General features: G+C 42.4%; 2 protein-coding genes across 8 annotated transcripts in view; one reads left to right on the top strand and one right to left on the bottom strand.

Annotated features, from left to right (window-relative positions):
- Positions 1–1,368, top strand: part of prom1b (prominin 1 b) — a 78,531-nt gene extending 77,163 nt beyond the window's left edge. For all 3 annotated transcript variants that reach the window (XM_083532537.1, XM_083532536.1, XM_083532535.1), the window contains one exon: positions 9–1,368. The gene's annotated coding sequence lies outside the window, so the exon portion shown is untranslated. The remainder of the gene's footprint in view (positions 1–8) is intronic.
- Positions 1,369–9,051: 7,683 nt separating this feature from the next.
- The window catches only part of anxa5b (annexin A5b), a 35,440-nt gene continuing 18,493 nt past the window's right edge, over positions 9,052–25,998 (bottom strand). For 2 of the 5 annotated variants that reach the window (XM_083532588.1, XM_083532590.1), the window contains exons 7-13: positions 23,486–23,565; positions 23,173–23,223; positions 19,019–19,112; positions 17,193–17,288; positions 16,992–17,050; positions 15,040–15,174; positions 9,052–9,462 (exon numbers count right to left, since the gene is read on the bottom strand). In XM_083532588.1, coding sequence (XP_083388714.1) covers positions 9,400–9,462; positions 15,040–15,174; positions 16,992–17,050; positions 17,193–17,288; positions 19,019–19,112; positions 23,173–23,223; positions 23,486–23,565 — 578 coding nt within the window. In that variant the 3' untranslated portion in view covers positions 9,052–9,399. Of the gene's footprint in view, positions 9,463–15,039; positions 15,175–15,327; positions 17,051–17,192; positions 17,289–19,018; positions 19,113–23,172; positions 23,224–23,485; positions 23,566–25,998 lie in introns of all 5 variants that reach the window. The other 3 variants (XR_014531951.1, XR_014531952.1, XM_083532589.1) reach the window with 3 other exon arrangements.

The following is a 25,998-nucleotide window of genomic DNA, read 5'->3' as shown; positions in this document are numbered from 1 at the left end:
CCCATCAGCGAGTGACCTAGGCTTTTAAATCCAAAGAAGATGAGAGGATGAAAGGGAAGTCTGCAGAAGGAGATACATTTTGCTTTCATTAAAGCCTAATGGTATCACATTCTATAGCTATAAACAATTTCAAATCTGTCTTTCTCACTTTGTTAAATCTGTGACTTTGAAGCAAAAACCCACCAAATACAAACACAGTTTGTATTATTTTATAAAAGTGTTATTAGTCCTGGCATAAAGCTGTCCTTATACACTTGACAGCTGTATACAGTTCTTTGAAATGTTTTTCTTGTTTTAAATTCCAGTAGCTTACTGTATTTGCTTATTCATTTCTTGTTTAAATTGTAAAACAGAGGTTTTCTATTTAAATTCAGTATTCATTTTCTGAACTGAGATTTTGAGGAACCTCAAACGATCCATAAATATCCATCTATTATACATAACATGAATAAGGCATTGCATGTAATTTAATTTTCTCACTAAATATTACTAGAATTAATTAGAAAAATAACAAAGGAAAAAAATTTTTTATGCTAATGACTGGAAGTCTATAGGGATGCCAAGTTGCTGCTTTCTCTTAAATTGTAAAATGCATGTAAAATAAGTTACTTTGTGTTAGATTTAAGTCTATGAAAAATGTTTGTGGACACCTGACTATAAGATTCGTATGTGCTTTTTGAACGTCCTATTCCACATTTAGTCCCCAATTGTTGTTATAAGAATCTCCACTCTTCAGGAAAATTTTCCACTGGAGTTTGGAGTGTGCCTGTGATGATATGTGCTCATTCACAAGGACATAACTAAAAGTCAGGTGCTGATGTAGGTGAGGTGAGGAGCCCTGGGTAACAGTCAGCATTCTGATTTATCCCAGAGGTCAGAGCTCTATAGCAAGAGTTCCTCTATAAACCATGTAAACCATATCTTAATGAAGCTGGTATTGTGGGAGAGTCATGCTGGAAGAGTTTTTGTCACACATTGTCATGCAGGAAGAGGTTTGAGTCTCCCAGTTGAATATATATCTTCTACACCTATGTACTATATATTTCTATTATTTTGTTTACATCTGTTTGTACATGGTCTAAAAATGTACAGTGGTATATACAATTTGAAAAGACTGTGTAAATTTGACTTTGCATTTACATTTATTCATTCCACAGAATATTTTAAAAGTAAGAAAAAATACACAATTCGAGCAAACAGATGATAAAAGATAAGTTGATAAACGATTTTGCTTATGTCCCCAACATGAGCTCTCTTTCAAACCTTGGAATAAAAGATATATATTTTTTCTTATTTACTTATAGATTAAACTTTATATTTGTTTTGGTGCATGGTGTAGATGGGAAAATAAAACTATACATTCAGGAACAATTCCCTGGACTTTCTCTTCTTCTTTAATAATGAATCTATTCAATTCATTTAGCATCATTTGTCCTTATTGAGCAAGCCAGTGGTGACTGTGGCAAGGAAAAACTCCCTGAGATGGTATAAGGAAGAAAACTTCAGAGATTCCAGACTTAAATGGGAAAACATCCTCATCTGGGTGGCACCGAATATCCATTTATTACAGTTCATCGTTTTTGTGAGGTGTGCAGTGATAGGTGATTGCAACCAAATGCAACCTGTGGTCCTGAGCCATTGTAGCAGACTGTTCATATTAACTACAGTCGAAATCCATCCCTTTAGTGTTCCGTAATTTCATAAATCTTAGGCCATTGAGGCAAAACCATCTCCAGCTGCACAGAGTGGCCTCCAATCGAAGAGAACCCCATCCAGAGGCAGGGAGCCAGGATGAACTAGGCAAATCTAAAGAAAGGAGAAGGGCAGGAATGCTGATCACTGGTAGCTCAGGAGCATGTTTAACTTGACAAAAAGAGAGAGAGCGAGAGTGACTGGGAGACAGAAATGAGGAATATTAGGTATCCTTATTGTTATAATAAAGTTAAAGACACTGTACAATGTGAGAAGGATTCAGTTGGGACTCTGGCATAACTAAAGCTATGGCAGCATAACCAAAAGGGAAAGTAACAAAGACATCCAAACATCCCACTTCAACAAAACACTCAAACCATGATCCCTCCAGAAGAAAAACCCTCCCTCCAAAGGAAAAATGTGTTTTCAACCTAGACTTGAACAATGAGACTGTGTCTGAGTGCCAAACACTAATTGGAAGGCTGTTTCATATCTGTGGTGCTTGGTTGGAGAAATCTCTGCCGCCTGCTGTAGTTTTTGTTATTTATGGTACTAACAAATAGCCTGCACTTTTTGATCTAAATAGGCACAAATGTTTCCTTAGATATTGTGGCACAAGACCATTTAGTGCTCTATACGTCAGTATACGAATCTGAGTTGTAGTTTAGTTTATATTTCCATATATGTTTATGGTACATTCTCACATTTATAAGCTGCTTAAAAATGGAATAAAAATAGACATAAAACTCCTTAACAATTATGTCCTGTCAACAAATTAAAGAATAAAACAATATAGAGTAAATTAGGAAGGTTCCCTCGTCGAAATGCTTTGGGAATGCGACCAAATGTGAACTCTGAAATAATGTGTGTAATCAGTCAAAAATTGGACGCTGGCAGGGTGATGTCACGACCAGGATGTATAAAATGCACATGGAGTGAGGTGAGAGCCAGCTTATGATCGTTTACGAAGCGCTCTGTGTATGTGTTAAATTGTCTGTCAATTCTTCTTCTTCTTCTTCGGCTGCTCCCATTAGGGGTCGCCACAACGGATCATCCGTCTCCATAACACCCTGTCCTCTACAGCTGCCTCTTTTACACCAACTACCTGCATGTCTTCCCTCACCACATCCATGAACCTCCTCCTTGGCCTTCCTCTTTTCCACCTTCCTGGTGGCGCCATCCTCAGCATTCTCCTACCAATATAACTCATGTCCCTCCTCTGCACATGTCCAAACCATCTCAATCTCGCCTCCCTCACTTTGTCACCAAAACGTCCAACATGCGCTGTCCCTCTAATAAACTAATTTCTAATCTTGTCCATCCTCGTCACTCCCAACGAAAACCTTAACATCTCCAGCTCCGCCTCCTGCCTTTTACTCAATGCCACTGTCTCTAATCCATACAACATCGCAGGTCTCACCACAGTCCTATAAACTTTCCCTTTCATTCTTGCAGATACCCTACTATCACAAATCACTCCTGTCACTCTTCTCCACCCACTTCACCCTGCCTGCACTCTTCTTTACTTCCTTAACACACTCACCATAACTTTGCACTGTTGACCCCAGGTACCCGAACTTCACCACCTTCTCCACCTCTTCTCCCTGCAACCCCACCACTCCACTGCCCTCCCTCTTATTTACACTCATGTACTCTGAACCACTCCTACTGACTTTCATTCCCCTTCTCTCCAGCACATACCTTTACCTCTCCAGGCTCTTCTTAACCTGCTCACAACTCTCACCACAAATCACAATATCATCCGCAAACATCATAGTCCATGGAGACTCCTGTCTGACCTCGTCCGTCAACCTGTCCATCACCACTGCAAACAGGAAAGGGCTCAGGGCCGATCCTTGATGCAGTCTAAGCTTCACCTTGAACCAGTCTGTCATTCCTACTGCACACTTCACTGCTGTCACACTGTCCTCATACATGTCCTGCACCACCCTTACATACTTCTCTGACACACCTGACTTCCTCATACAGTAACACAACTCCTCTCTTGGCACCCTGTCATACGCTTTCTCTAAATCCACAAACACACAATGCAATTCCTTCTGTCCTTCTCTATACTTGTCTATCAACATTCTCAAAGCAAACAAGGCATCTTTAGCTCTTCCTCGGCATGAAACCATACTGTTGCTCACAGATGTTCACCTCTTCTCTCAGCCTGGCTTCCACTACTCTTTCCCATTACTTCATAGTGTGACTGATCAACTTAATTCCCCTGTAGTTACTGCAGGTCTGCACATCCCCCTTATGTTCAAAGATCGGTACCAGCACACTCCTTCTGTATTCCACAGGCATCCTCTCACCTTCCAGAATCTTGTTAAACAATCGGGTTAAATAACTTAACTGCCATCTCTCCTAAACATGGAGATGCTTCTACAGGTATGTCATCTGGTCCAACCGACTTTCCACTCTTCATCCTCTTAATCGCTGCTCTCACTTCCTCCTTACTAATCCTATCCACTCCCTGCATTACCAACTCCACATCATCCAACCTTCTCTCTCTCTGATTTTCCTCATTCATCAGCTGCTCAAAATACTCCCTCCACCTTCTCAACACACTCTCCACACTAGTCAACACATTTCCATCTCCATCCTTTATTGCTTTAACTTGCAACACATCCTTCCCAGCTAGGTCCCTTGCCTGGCCAATCGGTACAAATCCTTTTCTCCTTCCTTAGTGTTCAACCTCTCATACAGCTCCTTATATGCCTTTTTCTTGGCTTTCACCACATCCCTCTTCACCTGCTGCTGCATCTCCTTGTACTCCTGCCTACTTTTCTCATCACCCTGTCGATCCAACTTCTGTTTTGTTAACCCCTAATGCTCTCCTGCACTTTCTCATTCCACCACCACTTCTCTTTGTCTTCCTTTCTATTTCCAGAAGTTACGCCAAGTACGTTTCTAGCTGCCTCCCTCATCACTCCTGCATTAGTTTCCCAATCATCCAGCACCTCTTCACCACCAATGAGCCCCTGTCTGTCCTCTTCCCTAAACCTCACACTACACTCTTCCTCCTTCAGTTTACACCATCTTATTCTTCTTTCAGTCCTTACTCTCCTCCTCTTGTTCTTCGCCTCCAAAACCATCCTACAGACCACCATCCGATGCTGTCTAGCTACACTGTCCCCTGCCAACACCTTACAGTCTCCAATCTCCTTCAGGTTGCACCATTTCCATCCTTTTAGCAAAATCTACCACCATCTGCCCTTCCACATTCCTCTCCTTAAGGCCATACCTACCCATCACCTCCTCATCACCTTTGTTCCCTTCACCTACATGCCCATTAAAGTCTGCCCAAATCACCAATCGTTCATTTCTAGGTACACCATCCACCACTTCATCTAATTCACTCCAGAATCTTTCCTTCTCCTCCATCTCACAGCCGACTTGTGAAGCATAGGCACTGATGACATTTATCATCATCCATTCAACTTCCATCTTCAAGTTCATCACCCTATCAGAAACTCTCTTCACCTCCACTACACTCTTACTGTATTCTTCCTTCAGAATCACCCCTACACCATTATTCTTTCCATCCACACCATGATAGAACAGTTTAAACCCACCCCCAATGTTCCTGGCCTTACTCCCTTTCCACTTGGTCTCCTGAACACACAAAATATCTACCTTTCTTCTCTCCATCATATCAGCTACTTCTCTTCCTTTACCAGTCATAGTGCCAACATTTAAACATTTAAAGTACCAACCCTAACCTCTACTCTCCTACACTTCTCCTTTCCCTGCCGTCTCTATAGACGTCTTCCTCCTCTCCTTCTCCTCCTTCGGAATAGTCTGTCAATTGTTCGTCAGAAAAGAAAGAAAAAAAAAAAGTCGAAAAAATAAATCCTGGGAGCGGAGCACGCTAAGTCGGTTCTCGAGAGAGCCGGCTGCATGTCAATGCCATCGCCCTGCTCTCGAGCGGCACTCTCCTCACGGTTCTGCCCCCGTTCTCGCTGGGGTGGAGCGGTGCAGCAGTTCCTGGGGCTCGCAAATGGACCTCGCAGAGGGTTTCGAGACGGGCTTGTCCCTTACTCTAACCTCACCTGCTGGGTCCAGCACTCGTTCACAGGCTCGGAAACACACCTTTCAGCGGTTTCTTCAGCCTGCGACGAGAACATTAGCTTCGCCTTTCTTTCTCTGAAGAGGAGAGGGGGCGCGCTTTGCAAGCTAGGCTCGAGGAGCTATGGAGTTAGGGGCGGAGATAGGTTGGCCCCCAAGGAATCTGACTGCTCACTTTCGTCACAGATTTTCTGCACATTCTGTGCATGATCTGCACATATTGCGCCACGTTAATTATTATTATTATTATTATTAATAATGGCCAGTGGCCAGTTCATGAGCTCCTTGCCCACAGAGCCACTAAAGAGACTGCTAGGGCCATTGGCCACCCTCGTCTCAACAAAGAGGCATCTTTGGCTCACTCTCTTGCAAATGTCCGACAGGGATAGGGACAGGTTGCTGGACGCCTCACTCACTCCTTCAGGAGTAAGAAACAGGCGCGTGGTTCCAACCCACCATTTTTCATCGGGAGTTACAGAAACGCAGCGTTACGTCTCGCACTCCCCCTGTCAGGGATCCTTGTGCCGAAGTCCCGTGAAGTGACAGATCTGAGGACTGCCAGAAAGGACGGTGGGTTGTGTCTTATTTTGGATATACGTCAGCTGAACCATTTACTTGTGAGAGGATGTTCAGGATGCTGACCCTCAAGCAGGTCATGTCTCAAATCAGATCTGAGGACTGGTTTATCACGGTAGGACCAAAAGGATGCGTACTGTCATGTATCTATCCTTCCTTCTCCTGGGGTTCGCTTTCGTGGCCGAAGCTTACCAGTATCAGGTTATTCCTTTTGGCCTTGCCCTCTTACCCCGCACCTTCACAAAATCTGTCGATGCGGCTCTGATCTCCCTGAGACTTCAGGGCATCCGCATCCTCAACTATATCGGCCATTGGTTGATTTTAGCTCAATTAGAGCAGTTAGCAGTCCGGCATCAAGATGTCGTTCTTGCTCACTTAAAGGTTTTGGGGTTTCGGCTGAACACCAGGAAGAGTGTGCTTTCTCTATTACAGAGAGCCACCTATCTCGCCATCATATGGGATTCTGCTACTTTGCACGTACAGCTTTCCCCTGCCCGCATTGTGGCCATCCTTATGGCCGTCAGGAACCTCAGAAACCAGAGAAGTCTTCTTTCTGGTTTTAATATTCCACACCTAGATGCTTCACTCTACCTGTCAGCATATGCAAATTACCTGGCTGTAATGGTGGGATCCCAATCTGATGTAAATATTAAAATTGATGTTTTAAAATTTTTTGTGTTTTTATTATCAATAAAAGTAAACTGGGGAAAGAGAGATGCAGTTTCAGATGGGGAGTGGGGAGGTGGGGAGCCCACACTCCCAGGATGCCTGGTGTGGAAAAGAGGTGGTTTTAAATACTTGGGGAGTAACAAGTTTTTAAATTAAAAACTAGAAAGGCACTATAAAGCAAATCAAGGGCAGGCTGAGAAGGTGGAAGCGGCTAGTTCCAGGGATGTCCTACGTCGTCTCTCTGGCACAAGCTGGCATGCGTGGATCCGCCACCAAACCTGCTAGCAAACATCAGGGCCCTGCTTTTTGACTTCTTCTGGGATGGCCTGCAGTGGATTTCACAGAGTGTCCTCCATCTGCCCAAGAAGGGGCGAGGGCTGGTTTAGCTCGCCAGCAGAACTGCAGCCTTTCACCCCAAGGTTATCCAGAGACTCCTTACCAGGCCAGGAAAATGGTATGGAGAGCAGCAGCCAGTGGACTTTTGCACATGGTGGGAGGACTGGGGCTGTACAGAACTTTGTTTTTAACAGACACAAGCACACTGGATGTGTCCAGATTTATAGTCTTTTACCGCAGACTTTTTAAAATATGGACTTTAAAAAATAAAACGGATTAACAGCTGTGGAACACTACACTGGCTGCTGGAGGAGCCCCTGGTATCATCTGGACTATAAAATCAGCGAGACCAGTCCTGCACAGGAAGAACCCTTTCCCCAGCTGGTCAGTGCCCCTGACCTCAATGGGTGGGGCAGACCCCTCCTGGATTGCAGAGTTGAAGGGAAGACTTTAGAACAGTTTCAGGAAGCTACAGGGCCTTTTTTTATTCTTGGTTTTAAGTATGTCCAGAAAAACAGGTATAGAAATATTTAGTAGAAAGAACAAAATAACACAAAATGTGGACTGTGATGCAAACAGAATGTTCTCTAGACTAACAAAATCAAGGATTCTGATTTATTAAAATTGAGAGTATGGGGGCTCTGTAGATGTTTGAGTCTGTTTGATGTTGTAAAGAAGCTTTGTGTTCTGTAGTAAAAGAAGAATGGCACTTTAAACCAAAACTGGACTAAATGATCACACACCCAACCTTTAACAGACATGTCTGATTTTATTTATGTCTATTTATCATTTTATTCATTTATTTAACTAAGACTATCAAGTCAACCATCTGGCATTTAACATGACTTGTGTAAAATAAATAATTGTTTAGAAAAAGGTCTATCTTTAGCAAAGGTCTATCTCTCTATTTTTCTCTCTCTCTCAAATTAAAAGGTGGAGTGATGAACTTTTTTTCCCCTCCCAAGTCCCTGAGAAAGCTTAATGTAAAACTTAGCTCCCCTTCAGGAACAACACTTTGGGAACGCTCCTGCATGACCACGCCTTGAACCACGTGTGTAATCTGTTCAACAAACGGATGTGACAGCACTGGCACAACCAGGAAGCTATAAACGCAAATGCAGTGGAGCCAGTGCTAGCTTCTGTTGTACAGTTCTGTTTTTTTGCTCAGCAAGGTAAGTACTGGTAAGAAGGTAAAACGGAAAAAATGCAAAGTAAGGACAATCAATCTTTCAGGGTGTGTGTCTCTTTTTGCCCCCGCTTTATCCAGCCTGTGTGTCGCATGTTTGGGCACTCTTCAAGAAGGGGAACTCTTGCTAGCGTTCCTCGTAATTCTGGCCCAGCTTCCGTCAAAGCGAAGGTCGTGGGGTTTCGCACATGGATCTGGAATGGAAATGAGAAGATCCTTTCGGGGACCCTTGACATTAGCGCCACTCCTTTTAAAGCTTTAAAAAAAAAAACGTAATTTGTCAGTGATTACTGAAACTGTTGGCCATTTTTGTGGCTTTAATAGTGTTATTATTTATTACTTTTAAAATTCCTGTAATTATTTATTACTGTGCTTTTTGTTACATGGCTATACAAATAAAACTGAACTAAACTAATTTAAATCCTGAATAAATAAACACATGCCTGTGAGGCCAAAAATTCTTTCAATCATCAGTAAAATTTCAGACAACTCAAAAAAGTATGCTAACCATTCATACCTTTTTTTTTAAATGCACATAACATTTATTTTTTATTATTAATGCAGAATAAGTAATCATATGGGAAAATTACCTGCTTCCTTGAGCTTACTATGAGACCTTTAATTTATTTTTATTTACTTCCTTTCACAAATTATAAACCACCACACAATTACACAGTATGTAATAGCATTACAAGAAAAGACCTTTGATTTAAAAACTCCCTTCACTATTGTGGATTATCAATGTAATGAGTTACTAAGCATGGCTATTAGTAACATTTACAAGGAATAAATATTTTTTAACAAGTTAATGATTTGTGATATATGCCAAATTATTGAACTGCAGTTAACGTTGGTCCAGTAAGGAGTTAGGCATCATTACCACCACACAGCAGGAGCAGGGTTTTGCAATAATCACCAGAGGTGTCCCCCTGTAATAAAGATAAACAAACGAGAGAAAAGATTCTATGTTTAAAACGCTCTCTCTCTCTTTTTCTCTCTCAAACACACACACACACACACACACACACACACACACACACACACACACACACACACACACACACACACACACACACACACACACACACACACACACACACACACACACACACACTGGATTGCCTTCAGTACACATGCACCAACCCAAATGCCCTGTACAAAAACAGTACGCTATTAATGTGTACCATTACACCGCTAAAATATAATATAATATAATATATATATATATATATATATATATATATATATATATATATATATATATATATATATATATATATATATATATATATATATATATATATATAGGGGGGAGTGGTGGCTCCAGCGGTTAAGGCGCTGGGTTGCCGATCGGAAGGTCTGGGGTTCAAGCCCCGTTATCGCCAAGCTGCCACTCTTGGGCCCTTGAGCAATGCCCTTAACCCTCTATGCTCCGGGGGTCCCTTACGAGGGAAATATCAAGGTCCGTGACGTTGGAGTGACGTGGGTCCGCCTTCCCGTGGGCTCACCACCTGCAGGAGGGACCGTAAGGGATGGTGCTGTGAGGATTGGGCAGCAGTCGAAGGCGGGGGTCTGCTTAGACTGCTGCCCCCGTGACCCGAATTACGGATAAGCGGGAGAAAATGAATGAATGAATATATATATATATATATATATATATATATACAGTGGGTACGGAAAGTATTCAGACCCCGTTAAATTTTTCACTCTTTGTTATATTGCAGCCATTTGCTAAAATCATTTAAGTTCATTTCTTTTCCTCATGAATGTACACACAGCTCCCCATACTGACAGAAAAACACAGAATTGTTGACCTTTTTGCAGATTTATTAAAAAAGAAAAACTGAAATATCACATGGTCCTAAGTATTCAGACCCTTTGCTGTGACACTCATATATTTAACTTAGGTGCTCTCCATTTCTTCTGATCATCCTTGAGATGGTTCTACACCTTCATTTGAGTCCAGAAATTTTTGATTATACTGATTGGACTTGATTAGGAAAGCCACACACCTGTTTATATAAGACCTTACAGATCACAATGCATGTCAGAGCAAATGAGAATCATTAAGGTCAAAGGAACTGCCTGAAGAGCTCAGAGACAGAATTGTGGCAAGGCACAGATCTGGCCAAGGTTCCAAAAATTTTTTTGCTGCACTTAAGGTTCCTATGAGCACAGTGGCCTCCATAATCCTCAAATGGAAGACGTTTGGGACGACCAGAACCATTCCTAGAGCTGGCCAACCGGCCAAACTGAGCTATCGGGGGAGAAGAGCCTTGGTGAGAGAGGTAAAGAAGAACCCAAAGATCACTGTGGCTGAGCTCCAGAGATGCAGTCGGGAGATGGGAGAAAGTTGTAGAAAGTCAACCATCACTGCAGCCCTTCACCAGTGGGGCTTTATAGCAGAGTGGCCCGACGAAAGCCTCTCCTCAGTGCAGGACACATGGAAAACCCGCATGGAGTTCTCCAAGATGGTGAGAAATAAGATTCTCTGGTCTGATGAGACCAAGATAGAACTTTTTGGCCTTAATTCTAAGCGGTATGTGTGGAGAAAACCAGGCACTGCTCATCACCTGTCCAGTACAGTCTCAACAATGAAGCATGGTGGTGGCAGCATCATGCTGTGGGGGTGTTTTTCAGCTGCAGGGACAGGACGACTGGTTGCAATCAAGGGAAAGATGAATGCGGCCAAGCACAGGGATATCCTGGACGAAAACCTTCTCCAGAGTGCTTTGGTCCTCAGACTGGGCTGAAGGTTTACCTTCCAACAAGACAATGACCCTAAGCACACAGCTAAAATAACGATGGAGTGGCTTCACAACAACTCCGTGACTGTTCTAGAATGGCCCAATCAGAGCAATGACTTAAACCCAATTGAGCATCTCTGGAGAGACCTAAAAATAGCGGTCCACCAACGTTTACCGTCCAACCTGACAGAACTGGAGAGGATCTGCAAGGAGGAATGGCAGAGGATCCCTGAATCCAGGTGTGAAAAACTTGTGGCAGCCTTCCCAAAAAGACTCCTGGCTGTATTAGATCAAAAGGGTGCTTCTACTAAATACTGAGCAAAGGGTCTGAATACTTAGGACCATGTGATATTTTAGTTTTTTTTTTTTAATAAATCTGCAACAGTGTCAACAATTCTGTGTTTTTCTGTCAGTATGGGGTGCTATGTGTACATTCATGAGGAAGAAGAATGAACTTAAATGATTTTAGCAAATGGCTGCAAAATAAAAAAGAGTGAAAAATTTAAGGGGGTCTGAATACTTTCCGTACCCACTGTATATTTTAAAGTAGTCAATATGCAGCTTGTATATCAGTACAGATTTACTGTACTCTAAAAAATAACGACATACAGCTATTATTGTCTAAATAACTGGCAACAAAAGTGAGTACATTCTAGGTGAACATGTTAAAGCGGTGTCCAATTTGTGTGAACACCATTGTTATCAAGCACTGCCTTAGCATGGGCAAGGCAGTGCTTGATAACAATGGTGTTCACAAAAATTCTGAAGGGTGCATCATGTTCTGCTTCAGAATGTCACAGTACATGTTGGAACCCATGTTTTCCTCAGAGAAATGCAGTTCCCCAGTAGCAGCAGCTCATGCAGCCCCAGACCATGATGCTACCACCACAATGCTTGACTGTAGGAAAGACACAATTTCTTGGTTCTCTTCACCAGGGCATCCCCACACATGCTGGACACCATCTGAGCCAGCCAAGTTTATCTTAGTCTTATCAGACAATAGGACATGGTTCCAGTAATTCATGCCCTTCGAGAGATTTTCTTCAGCAAACTGTTTGTGGGTTTTCTTGTGTGCCAGCTTCAGAAGAGGCTTACTTCTGGGACAATGGCCATGCAAACCGACTTGTTGGAGTGTGGCGTGTGGTCTGAGCACTGACCAGTGGACCTCTTGCTATGGCAACATCTAAAAAAAAGGACTAAACTTTTTTGCTTGACCCTTGCAAGGCCTGAGGGGAACCCCTTTTGGAAAACCTCTGTATGACCCTGGCCACTGTACTGTAAAGTTTTAGGATGTAACCGATCTTCTCATAGCCTGGACCATCTTTGTTGAGAGCAACAATTCTTATTAAATTATATAATTTAAATTCTCAGAGAGTCTTTTCCATGAGGTGTCATGTTGAACATCCAGTGGTCAGTATGAGAGAATTGTACTCAAAGCACCAAATGTAACTGCTCTAAAACAAGATACCCAAATATATATGGTCCTGTCACAGACAAAAACAAGAACATGATGGACCTATGGCTTTAATAGTTAAGTGATTTACAGCTGGTATCACTTAGGGTGTACTCACTTTTGTTTCCAGCTTTATTGACAGTAATACAAGCTGCTATACAAGCTGAACATTGACTATGCTAAAATACATCTAAAATATATAAGTTTTATTTCTATAGAATTGTCCCTTAAGAAAATATACTGAAATGTTGGCTGAAATGTGAGGGGTGTACTTATTTTTGTAAGGTACTGTAAAAAGTGTTTCAAGGGAGGAACAGTGGTGAACTGGCACCAGGGTCACTGAAGGTAATGCTGTTGATGCTCGACGGATCACAACTGTATTAACAGCAAAAGGGGGACTAACACAATGTTAAGCAGGTGGTAATAATGTTATGCCTGATCAGTGTGTGTATGTATGTGTGTGTATATGTACAGTGGGTACGGAAAGTATTCAGACCCCCTTAAATTTTTCACTCTTTTTTATTTTGCAGCCATTTGCTAAAATCATTTAAGTTCATTCTTCTTCCTCATGAATGTACACATAGCACCCCATACTGACAGAAAAACACAGAATTGTTGACACTGTTGCAGATTTATTAAAAAAAAAAAACTAAAATATCACATGGTCCTAAGTATTCAGACCCTTTGCTCAGTATTTAGTAGAAGCACCCTTTTGATCTAATACAGCCAGGAGTCTTTTTGGGAAGGCTGCCACAAGTTTTTCACACCTGGATTCAGGGATCCTCTGCCATTCCTCCTTGCAGATCCTCTCCAGTTCTGTCAGGTTGGACGGTAAACGTTGGTGGACCGCTATTTTTAGGTCTCTCCAGAGATGCTCAATTGGGTTTAAGTCATTGCTCTGATTGGGCCATTCTAGAACAGTCACGGAGTTGTTGTGAAGCCACTCCATCGTTATTTTAGCTGTGTGCTTAGGGTCATTGTCTTGTTGGAAGGTAAACCTTCAGCCCAGTCTGAGGACCAAAGCACTCTGGAGAAGGTTTTCGTCCAGGATATCCCTGTGCTTGGCCGCATTCATCTTTCCCTTGATTGCAACCAGTCGTCCTGTCCCTGCAGCTGAAAAACACCCCCACAGCATGATGCTGCCACCACCATGCTTCATTGTTGAGACTGTACTGGACAGGTGATGAGCAGTGCCTGGTTTTCTCCACACATACCGCTTAGAATTAAGGCCAAAAAGTTCTATCTTGGTCTCATCAGACCAGAGAATCTTATTTCTCACCATCTTGGAGAACTCCATGCGGGTTTTCCATGTGTCCTGCACTGAGGAGAGGCTTTCGTCGGGCCACTCTGCTATAAAGCCCCACTGGTGAAGGGCTGCAGTGATGGTTGACTTTCTACAACTTTCTCCCATCTCCCGACTGCATCTCTGGAGCTCAGCCACAGTGATCTTTGGGTTCTTCTTTACCTCTCTCACCAAGGCTCTTCTCCCCCGATAGCTCAGTTTGGCCGGTTGGCCAGCTCTAGGAATGGTTCTGGTCGTCCCAAACGTCTTCCATTTGAGGATTATGGAGGCCACTGTGCTCATAGGAACCTTAAGTGCAGCAAAAAAATTTTTGGAACCTTGGCCAGATCTGTGCCTTGCCACAATTCTGTCTCTGAGCTCTTCAGGCAGTTCCTTTGACCTTAATGATTCTCATTTGCTCTGACATGCATTGTGATCTGTAAGGTCTTATATAAACAGGTGTGTGGCTTTCCTAATCAAGTCCAATCAGTATAATCAAAAATTTCTGGACTCAAATGAAGGTGTAGAACCATCTCAAGGATGATCAGAAGAAATGGAGAGCACCTAAGTTAAATATATGAGTGTCACAGCAAAGGGTCTGAATACTTAGGACCATGTGATATTTCAGTTTTTCTTTTTTAATAAATCTGCAAAAAGGTCAACAATTCTGTGTTTTTCTGTCAGTATGGGGAGCTGTGTGTACATTCATGAGGAAAAGAAATGAACTTAAATGATTTTAGCAAATGGCTGCAATATAACAAAGAGTGAAAAATTTAACGGGGTCTGAATACTTTCCGTACCCACTGTATACAAGTTCCATTTCTATAGTATTGTCCCTTAGAAGATATACTAAAATGTTTGCAGAAATGTGAGGGGTGTACTCACTTTTGTGAGATACTGTATATACTGTGTGTGTGTGTGTGTGTGTGTGTGTGTGTGTGTGTGTGTGTGTGTGTGTGTGTGTGTGTGTAAATATATATATTATTTATTTCAAATGTTTTAATTGTTAATTTAGTGTTTGCACCTGAATCATTTTGTACAGAGAAGTGGCAAACATCCTCCTGAACTCTGCACGTATATCCAGGATGTCGATCTCGCTGCGGGATACCATGATCTCGATTAGGGTGTGATCATCAGTCCCTGTGCCCTGAGGAGAAGGCTGATTTATATCAACAACATGCTATCAGGATAAATGTTTAAAGCAAAAGAGGTATAGATGTTGAAAAAATCAACAATATATACAATTCCAAATAGCAGCCCAAAGAAAGAAACTATTCCTGCAGTGTTTAGAATCAAATCCTATGGATTTTACCCCACCGATGTGAGTTCACTTGGGCAGAACGCAGGATTCTGCACTTTGCCCCTTCCTTAGTGCCCCCTCACCACATTAGACCAAACAGAAACCCAAAAGTAAAATAATTCAGGTAGGGTTAACAGACACATAGGAGAAAGACAGAATCCAAATATTAATGAGCATTTGAAAAAAAACCTGCATCAGTAAAATAGAATTCAAGGACCATAGACAGCATACAATTGATCATATAGGTATACTCCTTGTAGGGCTGTATTCAGAGACAGTGATTAGCAAGAAGATTTAGGAAAGGCATTTAATGAGGAGTCTAGTTTATTACTGCATGAAGTTGTAATTAGCACACTGGTACTGCAAATGTTTAATTGAAAAATATATGGCTTCCAATGTCATTCCTCAGAATCTTGTAAAATAGCAGACATATTATTTTGCATTTTGCATCATACTTTTATTCATAAATATCTAGAGTACCAGACAGGCATGTACCAGATTTAGATATTTCCTTCTGAGATTTCCAAAACACACATTACAGCATAACATACTGTTTATTAACCATTGGCAATAGACTAAAGTCTGCTTTCTGCTTAACATCATATCTTGCAAAAAAGTAAATGAGTCAAAAGTCAGCATTTTTGCCAAACTCTGAATATGGCCCATAGAGTGTACGGTCTGAATGATGTAAAGATTTTGCTAAACAATATTTTGGAAAAAGATCTAATAATATTAAAATATTAGGGATTCTCTTCTGCCAGTCTGCAAGATCACTGATCATATAAAATTACTAATAACACTGGCCAATTTGTAAAATTGGCTTTTTATAAAGTCACATATCTTTATAAAAAGTGTATTATTGGTAGTATAATGCTAAATATTTACATCAGACACGCAATAATAAAGAGTGCACCAAAGACAGAAATTATTCAAAGAAGACCTTGTCAATAACACACTATCACAAAAAACACATTAAAACTGCAACTAACCCCTTAGAGTCCCAATTCGTTATTTAGTTATTCATAATGCCCTTAAAGTTAATTATTAACTCATATTCAGTATTCAGTAATTGCACTGAAATATATTGGAAAAGGATACCATCAGTGGTGGGCCTGCATTTGGTACCTGGGCCTTCATTGAGGACTTACTCGACTTAACCCACCTCTTAATACCACCACTATTATGTTGCAATTATAGAAACCACTACTAAGTGGTACCACTAACCACCAATACATGTACTGGAAGCAGTGCAGCCAAAAGAAACACTACGAAAGAGAATAAACTGTTGGGAATAAATCAATACAAAAAAATATAAAAATTTATGTTGTAAATGTAGGTCAGTGCTTCTGATAGTGTTTAGGCCAGCAGAGAAGGCTTTGCTGGCCCTGACCGCCCACCACTGGATACCACACATCTGGATCCCAAAAACGGGTCCTGGGAAGTTAATGGGTTAGGGTAGAATATGCAACAAACTATTTATATAACTATTTATATAACTACATCCACAGTGCATTATTCACTGTCCCTCATCCTCTGAAACTGCAATATAAACCCCTGAAAATATCAAGGTCTTTATTGTTAAATGGCTTAAAATGGCTAATGTAGTAAAGTTATCTGAATTTCTTGCATGACTTTTGGGATTTGGGAAAGCATTTGGGATAAAGCCAGACTCATACCTTCATTGCATAATACAGACACTCAGCTAAATAAGCAGGAACACTTCTGGCACACTTAACTGTAAATAAAAAAAAAAGAATTAGAGAAGAAGGCTTAGGATATGAACTAAAAGGTCTCAACTGTGTGTGTGTGTGTGTGTGTGTGTGTGTGTGTGTGTGTGTGTGTGTGTGTGTGTGTGTGTGTGTGTGTGTCTGTCTTACCCACAGCCAGCAGCAGTTCTTTCAGGTGTCCAGAGGTTTCTCTCGTAATACTCTCTTCGATCTGGAATCCAGACAGTTTCATATACTCAGCAAACACTGAAAAAATTGAACAAACAGAACAAGATCAAGCAATACTGTAGGACAGAGGTGTAAAGATTACCAGGAAATCAGTTCTTGAGGAAAGAATAGATATTTTAGTGCAAAACTTCACTACAAGTTTAAAGTCACCAATTCCAATATGACTTTTGTAAAAGTTTTAGAGTGTCTGATTTGAACAGTACTTATGTATTTAACTCATATTGAATGTAAGCTTAAAGATGTACTCGTCCTCAACACCAAGAAACATGTTAGTAAAAAAACAAAAACAGTTTGTGAGGTTTTGTTTCCTAAAATACAAATCAAATTGTACCCTAATACTGCATTAACTAAGATCAACACAACAACTTCTTCAACATGCTTTACTAGTTGTCAAAAAAAACAACTAAGTAATAAAACAAGCTCTCAAAAATGTATCTTCAATTAACAATTAAAATGACAAGCTGGTTCTTTAAGATTTGGGAATTTATTTAAGCTCGTTTTTTTTGGAATGAAAATGAGGCCAGCGGTGCTAAAAAGTCAGTCACAGGCAGCAGATACAGTATGGGTAGGGGAATGTTGAGTCTTAATTACATCTTCAACAGAGGTGCAAAATGTAAATTTTAATGGTCATTGTTAATTAAAATATAGTGGAGTAAGAAGTACATATATCGACTCATAAATGTGGTTGGGTAAAGAGTAAAAGTATATCTTTTATACTCAGTAAAACTAGAAAGCAGCTAAAAAGTTACTTAAGTACAGTAGTGAAGTATATTTACTCAAATACTTTACACCAGCACCGGCACCGGTCCGTGGGGTGAATTGGTACCGGGCCGCACAGAAAGAATACATAACTTACATTATTTTCGTTTTATTTTTTGTCACAATTTTTTTTGCAGATTCTAAACAGTTTTATTTGGGAAAATTAATGAATTCTCTCCACCACATCTGTCTATGACTCCCTCTTGATGCATGTCATGATGCCCCAGTCACATGTCTTACCTCCATTCACTACCTTCTTAAAGGAGCTGCTCCGGCCGCTAACACATAATACATTACCGCTAAATTGAAACCCCCAAGCGAGCACGTTTATTATTATATTTAGAAAATGGCAGTTTTTATGTTCGTATCATTTTATTTTGTTGTATTTATCCCCCATACCTGAAAGGCCAGTCTGTAAAAATATTGTCTGACAATAAACCGGTCCGTGGCGCAAAAAAGGTTGGGAACCTCTGCTTTACACCACTGGTATAGAAGTGTAACATGTGGACAGTATATGTGCTGGGATGTATAGATGTATGGATGGATAGACAAATTATTTTTTTTTCCATCCCAAAGGAAAATTTACAAATTTAGTGCTCCAAATACTTGTAAATGTATCCAGACCTAAACCCAAAATGCGCTCTAGACCAATAGAATCTTCATTCATTCATTTTCTCCCACTTATCCGTAATTCGGGTCGCGGGGGCAGCAGTCTAAGCAGGCCCCCGCCTCCGACTGCTGCCCAATCCTCACAGCACCATCCCTTACGGTCCCTACTGCAGGTGGTGAGCCCACGGGAAGCCAATAGAATCTTTTTACTTTAATTTTGATTTAGTTATTTATAGCTTATAGTTAAATATCATTCTTATTATGTTTTTTTTATGAATGGTGCCATTACTTCTGGATACTATACATGTGTAACTCTTTGTGTGTGTGTGTTTGTGTGTGTGTGTGTGTGTGTGTGTGTGTGTGTGTGTGTATATATATACCTTTCCTAAGATGTTCATGGCTGCGGTTCCCCAAAATTGTGACAAATTGTTCCTCATCGGTACCAAACTTCTTTTCTCCTGCATCAAAGAGAGCCTGCATGCATAGAGACATACTCTTTATCAGGATTGCATCTGGAGTGCTTTTATAAAAGAAAGCCATACTGATGGTTGCTAAAACAAGAAACATTAAGCAAAAACGTTACATACATTTATTTATTTATTTTTTACATCTTCTCCAGCTTATCCGAGGCCGGGTCGTGGGGGCAGCAGTCTAAGCAGAAATGCCCAGACTTCCCTCTCCCTAGACACTTCTTCCAACTCTTCCGGGGGACACCGAGGCGTTCCCAGGCCAGCCGGGAGACATAGTCTTTTCAGCGTGTCCTAGGTCTTCCCCGGGGTCTCCTCCCAGTGGGACGTGCCCGGAACACCTTCCCGGGAAGGCGTCCAGGAGGCATCCGGAACAGATGCCCGAGCCACCTTAGCTGACCCCTCTCGATGTGGAGGAGCAGCGGCTCTACCCTGAGCTCCTCCCGAGTGACCGAGCTTCTCACCCTATCTCTAAGGGATCGCCCAGCCACCCTGCGGAGAAAGCTCATTTTGGCCGCCTGTATCCGGGATCTTGTCCTTTCGGTCATGACCCAGAGCTCATGACCATAGGTGAGAGTAGGAACGTAGATTGACCAGTAAATCGAGAGTTACGCCTTGCGGCTCAGCTCTTTCTTCACCACGACAGACCGGTACATCGACCCCATTACTGCAGAAGCTGCACCGATCCGTCTGTCAATCTCCCATTCCACCCTTCCCTCACTCATGAACGAAACCCCAAGATACTTAAACTCCTCCACTTGCGGCAGGAACTCTCCACCAACCTGAAGTGGGCAAGCCACCCTTTTCCTACTGAGGAACATGGCCTCGGATTTGGAGGTGCTGATTCTCATCCCAGCCGCTTCACACTCGGCTGCAAACCGTCCCAGTGCGTGCTGAAGGTCCTGGTCTGATGAAGCCAACACGACAACATCATCTGCAAAGAGCAGAGACGAAATCGTGTTGTCACCAAACCGGACATCCTCCAGCCCCTGGCTGCGCCTAGAAATTCTGTCTATAAAAATTATGAACAGAACCGGTGACAAAGGGCAGCCCTGCCAGAGTCCAACATGCACCGGGAACAAGTCTGACTTACTGCCGGCAATGCGAACCAAGCTCCTGCTTCGGTCGTACAGGGACCGGACAGCCCTTAGTAAAGGGCCCTGGACCCCCTACTCCCGGAGCACCCTCCACAGGCCGCCACGAGGGACACAGTCGAATGCCTTTTCCAAATCCACAAAACATGTGGACTGGTTGGGCAAACTCCCATGAACTCTCCAGCACCCTGTAGAGGGTATAGAGCTGGTCCAGTGTTCCATGGCCTGGACGAAAACCACACAGTTCCTTCTGAATCCGAGGTTCTACTATCGGCCGTATTCTCCTCTCCAGTACCCTGGCATAGACTTTCCAAGGTAGGCTGAGAAGTGTGATCCCCCTATAGTTGGAACACACCCCCTTCTTAAAAAGAGGGACCACCACCCCGGTCTGCCATTCCAGAGGCACTGTCCCCGACCGCCACGCTATGCTGCAGAGGCGTGTCAGCCAAGACAGCCCCACAACATCCAGAGACTTGAGGTACTCAGGGCGGATCTCATCCACCCCCGGTGCCTTGCCACCGAGGAGTTTTTTTACTACCTCGGTGACTTCGGCTTGGGTGATGGACGAGTCCACCTCTGAGCCCTCGGCCTCTGCTTCCTCAATGGAAGACGTGACGGCGGGATTGAGGAGATCCTTGAAGTTTTCCTTCCACCGTCCACCAACATCCCCAGTTGAGGTCAACAGCTCCCCACCTCCACTGTAAACAGCATTGGTAGGGCACTGCTTTCCTCTCCTGAGGCGCCGGACAGTTTGCCAGAATCTCTTCGAGGCCAGCCGAAAGTCCTTCTCCATGGCCTCACCGAACTCCTCCCAGGCCCGAGTTTTTGCCCCCACAACCACCCGGGCTGCAGTTCGCTTGGCCTGCCGGTACCCGTCAGCTGCCTCAGGAGTCCCACAAGCCAACCAGGCCCGATAAGACTCCTTCTTCAGCTTGACGGCATCCCTTACTTCCGGTTTCCACCACCCGTTCGGGGATTGCCGCCTCGACAGGCACCAGAGACCTTACGGCCACAGCTCTGAGCGGCCGCTTCGACAATGGAGGTGGAGAACATGGTCCACTCGGACTCAATATCTCCGGCCTCCCTCGGGATCCGGTCAAAGCTCCGCCGGAGGTGGGAGTTGAAGATCTCTCTGACAGGAGACTCGGCCAAACGTACGGCCTCACAGTACGCTTGGGTCTGCCGAGTCTGTCCAGCTTCCTCCCCCGCCATCGGATCCAACTCACCACCAGGTGGTGATCAGTTGATAGCTCCGCCCCTCTCTTTACCCGAGTGTCCAAGACATACGGCCGCAGGTCAGATGAAACGACCACAAAGTCGATCATCGACCTACGGCCTAGGGTGTCCTGGTGCCACGTGCACTGATGGACACCCTTATGCTTGAACATGGTGTTCGTTATGGACAAACTGTAACTAGCACAGAAGTCCAATAACTGAACACCACTCGGGTTCAGATCAGGGGGGCCGTTCCTCTCAATCACGCCCCTCCAGGTGTCACTGTCGCTGCCCACGTGGGCATTGAAGTCTCCCAGTAGAACGACGGAGTCCCCAGTCGGAGCACTGTCCAGCACCCCTCCCAGAGACCCCAAGGAGTTGGAGTTTACCCCGGTGAAAGCACAAACAATTCTGGCAATATAGGCGTTTTTTAAACTAATAAAATCAGTCTAAAACCTTAACTAGGGGGGTGCTATAACACTCCAAACTCCAAATTTCTGAAGTACTTCGACAGTCTACACCAGGGATGGGCAAACTTTTTGACTCATGGGCCACAACGGGTTCTAAAATTTGACAGAGGGGCTGGGCCAGGAAATATAAATATATATATATATATATATATATATATATATATATATATATATATATATATATATATATATATATATATATATATATATATATTACATTAGACATTTGGCCTGTAACATGTAGCAAGTATGAATATGCAAGGCTCATTGTACAAATTGTTTTCCAAATGCATTCATTAAATTAAAAATTAATTTATTAAATTTGAGTTGAATAAACACAGCAAAAAAAAACAAATTCTGTTTCATCAAGAGCCAAAAGATCAACAACTTGTTGATATTTTTTTTTGTCAGAGCATCAAACAGCAGAAAAACTCAAGTTCAGTTTCAGTAGGAACAGTGTTGTTGATCTCCTTATTTTGCCAGTTCATCAAAGTCTGGGTAAGTTTTGTTGTGGCAATTCTCAGGATAGATCCAAGGTTGACCTGGATCTGTGAGGGGCTTTGTTTAAATTTATGACGCTGAATGTCTGCTCACAAACGTAGGTCGAACCAAACTAAGTCAGCATCTTCTGTACTGTCTTCCGGAGGTTTGGAAACATGGCTTCGTTAAGTGAAGCATAAAAGTCATTCAGTTTAAGAGAGCTGAACTTTTCCTTTAAGACGGAGTCAGACTAAAGATCAGTTCCAATTGCACTTCTTGTGGTGCTATTTCAGGGTTTGTGACAGGGGACAGTGAGACAGAGGACAGGACACCAGTTGAAAAGTGCAAAGTGACGGCTGATATTGTAATCTTTGAAAACCGCGACATATTCTTGGCTTATTAGGCATACAGCCTTTGATTGGACTTCAGTGAAAAACTGAAAATACTTTGTTGTCCACTCCGTATTAAACACTCGGCGCTCACTATCCACTTTTCTTTTCTTAGATAAGCTCATTTTTGCAGAAGAGCTCATAAGAGAAGAAGAGAGTAATACATGCGAACAAGGTCAATGTAGCTGAAGTGCAACATCTTTTGGGGGAAACGTGGGCATTACAGGTGAAAGGTAAATTAAACAAGGTTTACCCATACCTATTTTAATAGAATTTAGTCACGTTCGGCGGGCCGGATTAATAAACCCAACGGGCCGTGTGTGGCCCGCGGGCCGTAGTTTGCCCATGTCTGGTCTACACTATTCATTCCATGATCATGTTGGTTTTATCCTATTTTGCTTTCTAAAATGTATCCATACCTTTGCATCACTCTGTATGTTGGCCTCTTGGACACCCTGCTGTCTGCTTGCCTAAAATCAAAACCGATTTAAACATTATTGATTATTATACACACTTATTCTGTCTGTGTATATATATATATATATATATATATATATATATATATATATATATATATATATATATATATATATATAAAATAAAAAATATTTCACCCACTAACAGGTGGCATGATAAAGAGATAAGCAGTGCTATAAACTTAACGTCATAATGTTATAATGTCACACCTGTTCGGTGTATACTGTATACATAAAATATGACTAAAAACTTCACCTGCAGCAAAATAACCAGCAATTGCCTGAAGGCCCCAGCAGTGTCACCAGTCACATCATGCTCCAAACTTTCACCATACTCTGTAATATATACACACACACACACACACACACACACACACACACACACCCGCACGCACGATATTATATATATTATATATACAGTGAGGAAAATAAGTATTTGAACACCCTGCTATTTTGCAAGTTCTCCCACTTAGAAATCATGGAGGGGTCTGAAATTGTCATCGTAGGTGCATGTCCACTGTGAGAGACATAATCTCAAAATAAAATTCCAGAAATCACAATGTATGATTTTTAAACTATTTATTTGTATGATACAGCTGCAAATAAGAATTTAAACACCTGAGAAAGTCAATGTTCATATTTGGTACAGTAGCCTTTGTTTGCAATTACAGAGGTCAAACGTTTCCTGTAGTTTTTCACCAGGTTTGCACACACTGCATGAGTGATTTTGGCCCACTCCTCCACACAGATCTTCTCTAGATCAGTCAGGTTTCTGGCCTGTCGCTGAGAAACACGGAGTTTGAGCTCCCTCCAAAGATTCTCTATTGGGTTTAGGTCTGGAGACTGGCTAGGCCACGCCAGAATATGCTTCTTACAGAGCCACTCCTTGGTTATCCTGGCTGTGTGCTTCGGGTCTTCATGTTGGAAGACCCAGCCTTGACACATCTTCAATGCTCTAACTGAGGGAAGGAGGTTGTTCCCCAAAATCTCGCAATACATGGCCCAATACGTCAGCCTCTCCTTAATACAGTGCAGTCGCCCTGTCCCATGTGCAGAAAAACACCCCGAAAGCATGATGCTACCACCCCCATGCTTCACAGTAGGGATGGTGTTCTTGTGATGGTACTCATCATTCTTCTTCCTCCAAACACGTTTAGTGGAATTATGACCCACAAGTTCTATTTTGGTCTCATCTGACCACATGACTTTCTCCCATGACTCCTCTGGATCATCCAAATGGTCATTGGCAAACTTAAGACGTGCCAGGGCATGTGCTGGTTAAAGCAGGGGAACCTTCCGTGCCATGCATGATTTCAAACCATGACGTCTTAGTGTATTACCAACAGTAACCTTGGAAACGGTGGTCCCAGCTCTTTTCAGGTCATTGACCAGCTCCTCCCGTGTAGTTCTGGGCTGATTTCTCACCTTTCTTAGGATCATTGAGACACCACGAGGTGAGATCTTGCATGGAGCCCCAGTCCGAGGGAGATTGACAGTCATGTTTAGCTTCTTCCATTTTCTAATGATTGCTCCAACAGTGGACCTTTTTTCACCAAGCTGCTTGCCAATTTCCCCGTAGCCCTTTCCAGCCTTGTGGAGGTGTACAATTTTGTCTCTAGTGTCTTTGGACAGCGCTTTGGTCTTGGCCATGTAAGTGGTTGGATTCTTACTGATTGTATGGGGTGGACAGGTGTCTTTATGCAGCTAACGACCTCAAACAGGTGCATCTAATTTAGGATAATAAATGTAGTGGAGGTGGACATTTTAAAGGCAGACTAACAGGTCTTTGAGGGTCAGAATTCTAGCTGATAGACAGGTGTTCAAATACTTATTTGCAGCTGTATCATACAAATAAATAGTTTAAAAATCATATATTGTGATTTATGGATTTTTTTTTTTAGATTATGTCTCTCACAGTGGACATGCACCTACGATGACAATTTCAGACCCCTCCATGATTTCTAAGTGGGAGAACTTGCAAAATAGCAGGGTGTTCAAATACTTATTTTCCTCACTGTATATATTATACACATATACACACACTTATTGTATTCTTCTTCTTTCTGTTGTTCCCATTAGGGGTCGCCACAGCGGATTATCCGTCTCCATACCACTCTGTCCTCTACATTTGCCATCATGTCTTCCTCACCAAATCCATAAATCTCCTCCTTGGCCTTTCTTTTTTCCTCCTTCCTGGTGGCTCCATCCTCAGCATTCTTCTACCGATATACCCCATGTCCCTCCTCAGATCATGTCCAAACCATCTCAATCTCACCTCCCTTACCTTGTCTCAAAAAAGTCTCACATGCCTTGTCCTTTTAATAAACTCATTTCCAATCCTGTCCATGCTCATCAATTCCAATGAAAATCTCAACATCTTCAGATCTCCTCCAGCTCCACCTCCTGTCTTTTACTCAATGCCACTGTCTCTAAACCATACAACATCGCAGGTCTCACCACAGTCCTATAAACTTTCCCTTTCACTCTAACAGATACTCTTCTATCACAAATCACTCCTGCTATTACTCTTCTCCACCCACTTCACCCTGCCTGCACTCTTTTCTTCACTTCTCTAACACACTCTCCATTACTTTGCATTGTTGACACTAGATACTTAAACTTCTTCACCTTCACCACCTCTTCTCCCTGCAACCGCACCACTCCACTGCCCTCCCTCTCATTCACACACATGTACTCTGTCTTACTCCTACTGACTTTTGTTCCACTTCTCTCCAGTGCATACCTCCACCTCTCCAGGCTCTTCTCAAC

This window comes from Silurus aristotelis (assembly GCF_946808225.1).
Source record: "Silurus aristotelis genome assembly, chromosome: 27".
In the NCBI taxonomy this organism is placed as follows: Eukaryota; Metazoa; Chordata; class Actinopteri; order Siluriformes; family Siluridae; genus Silurus; species Silurus aristotelis.
Note: the sequence above shows the minus strand (reverse complement) of the source record. Positions and strands in the feature narration are given on the sequence as shown.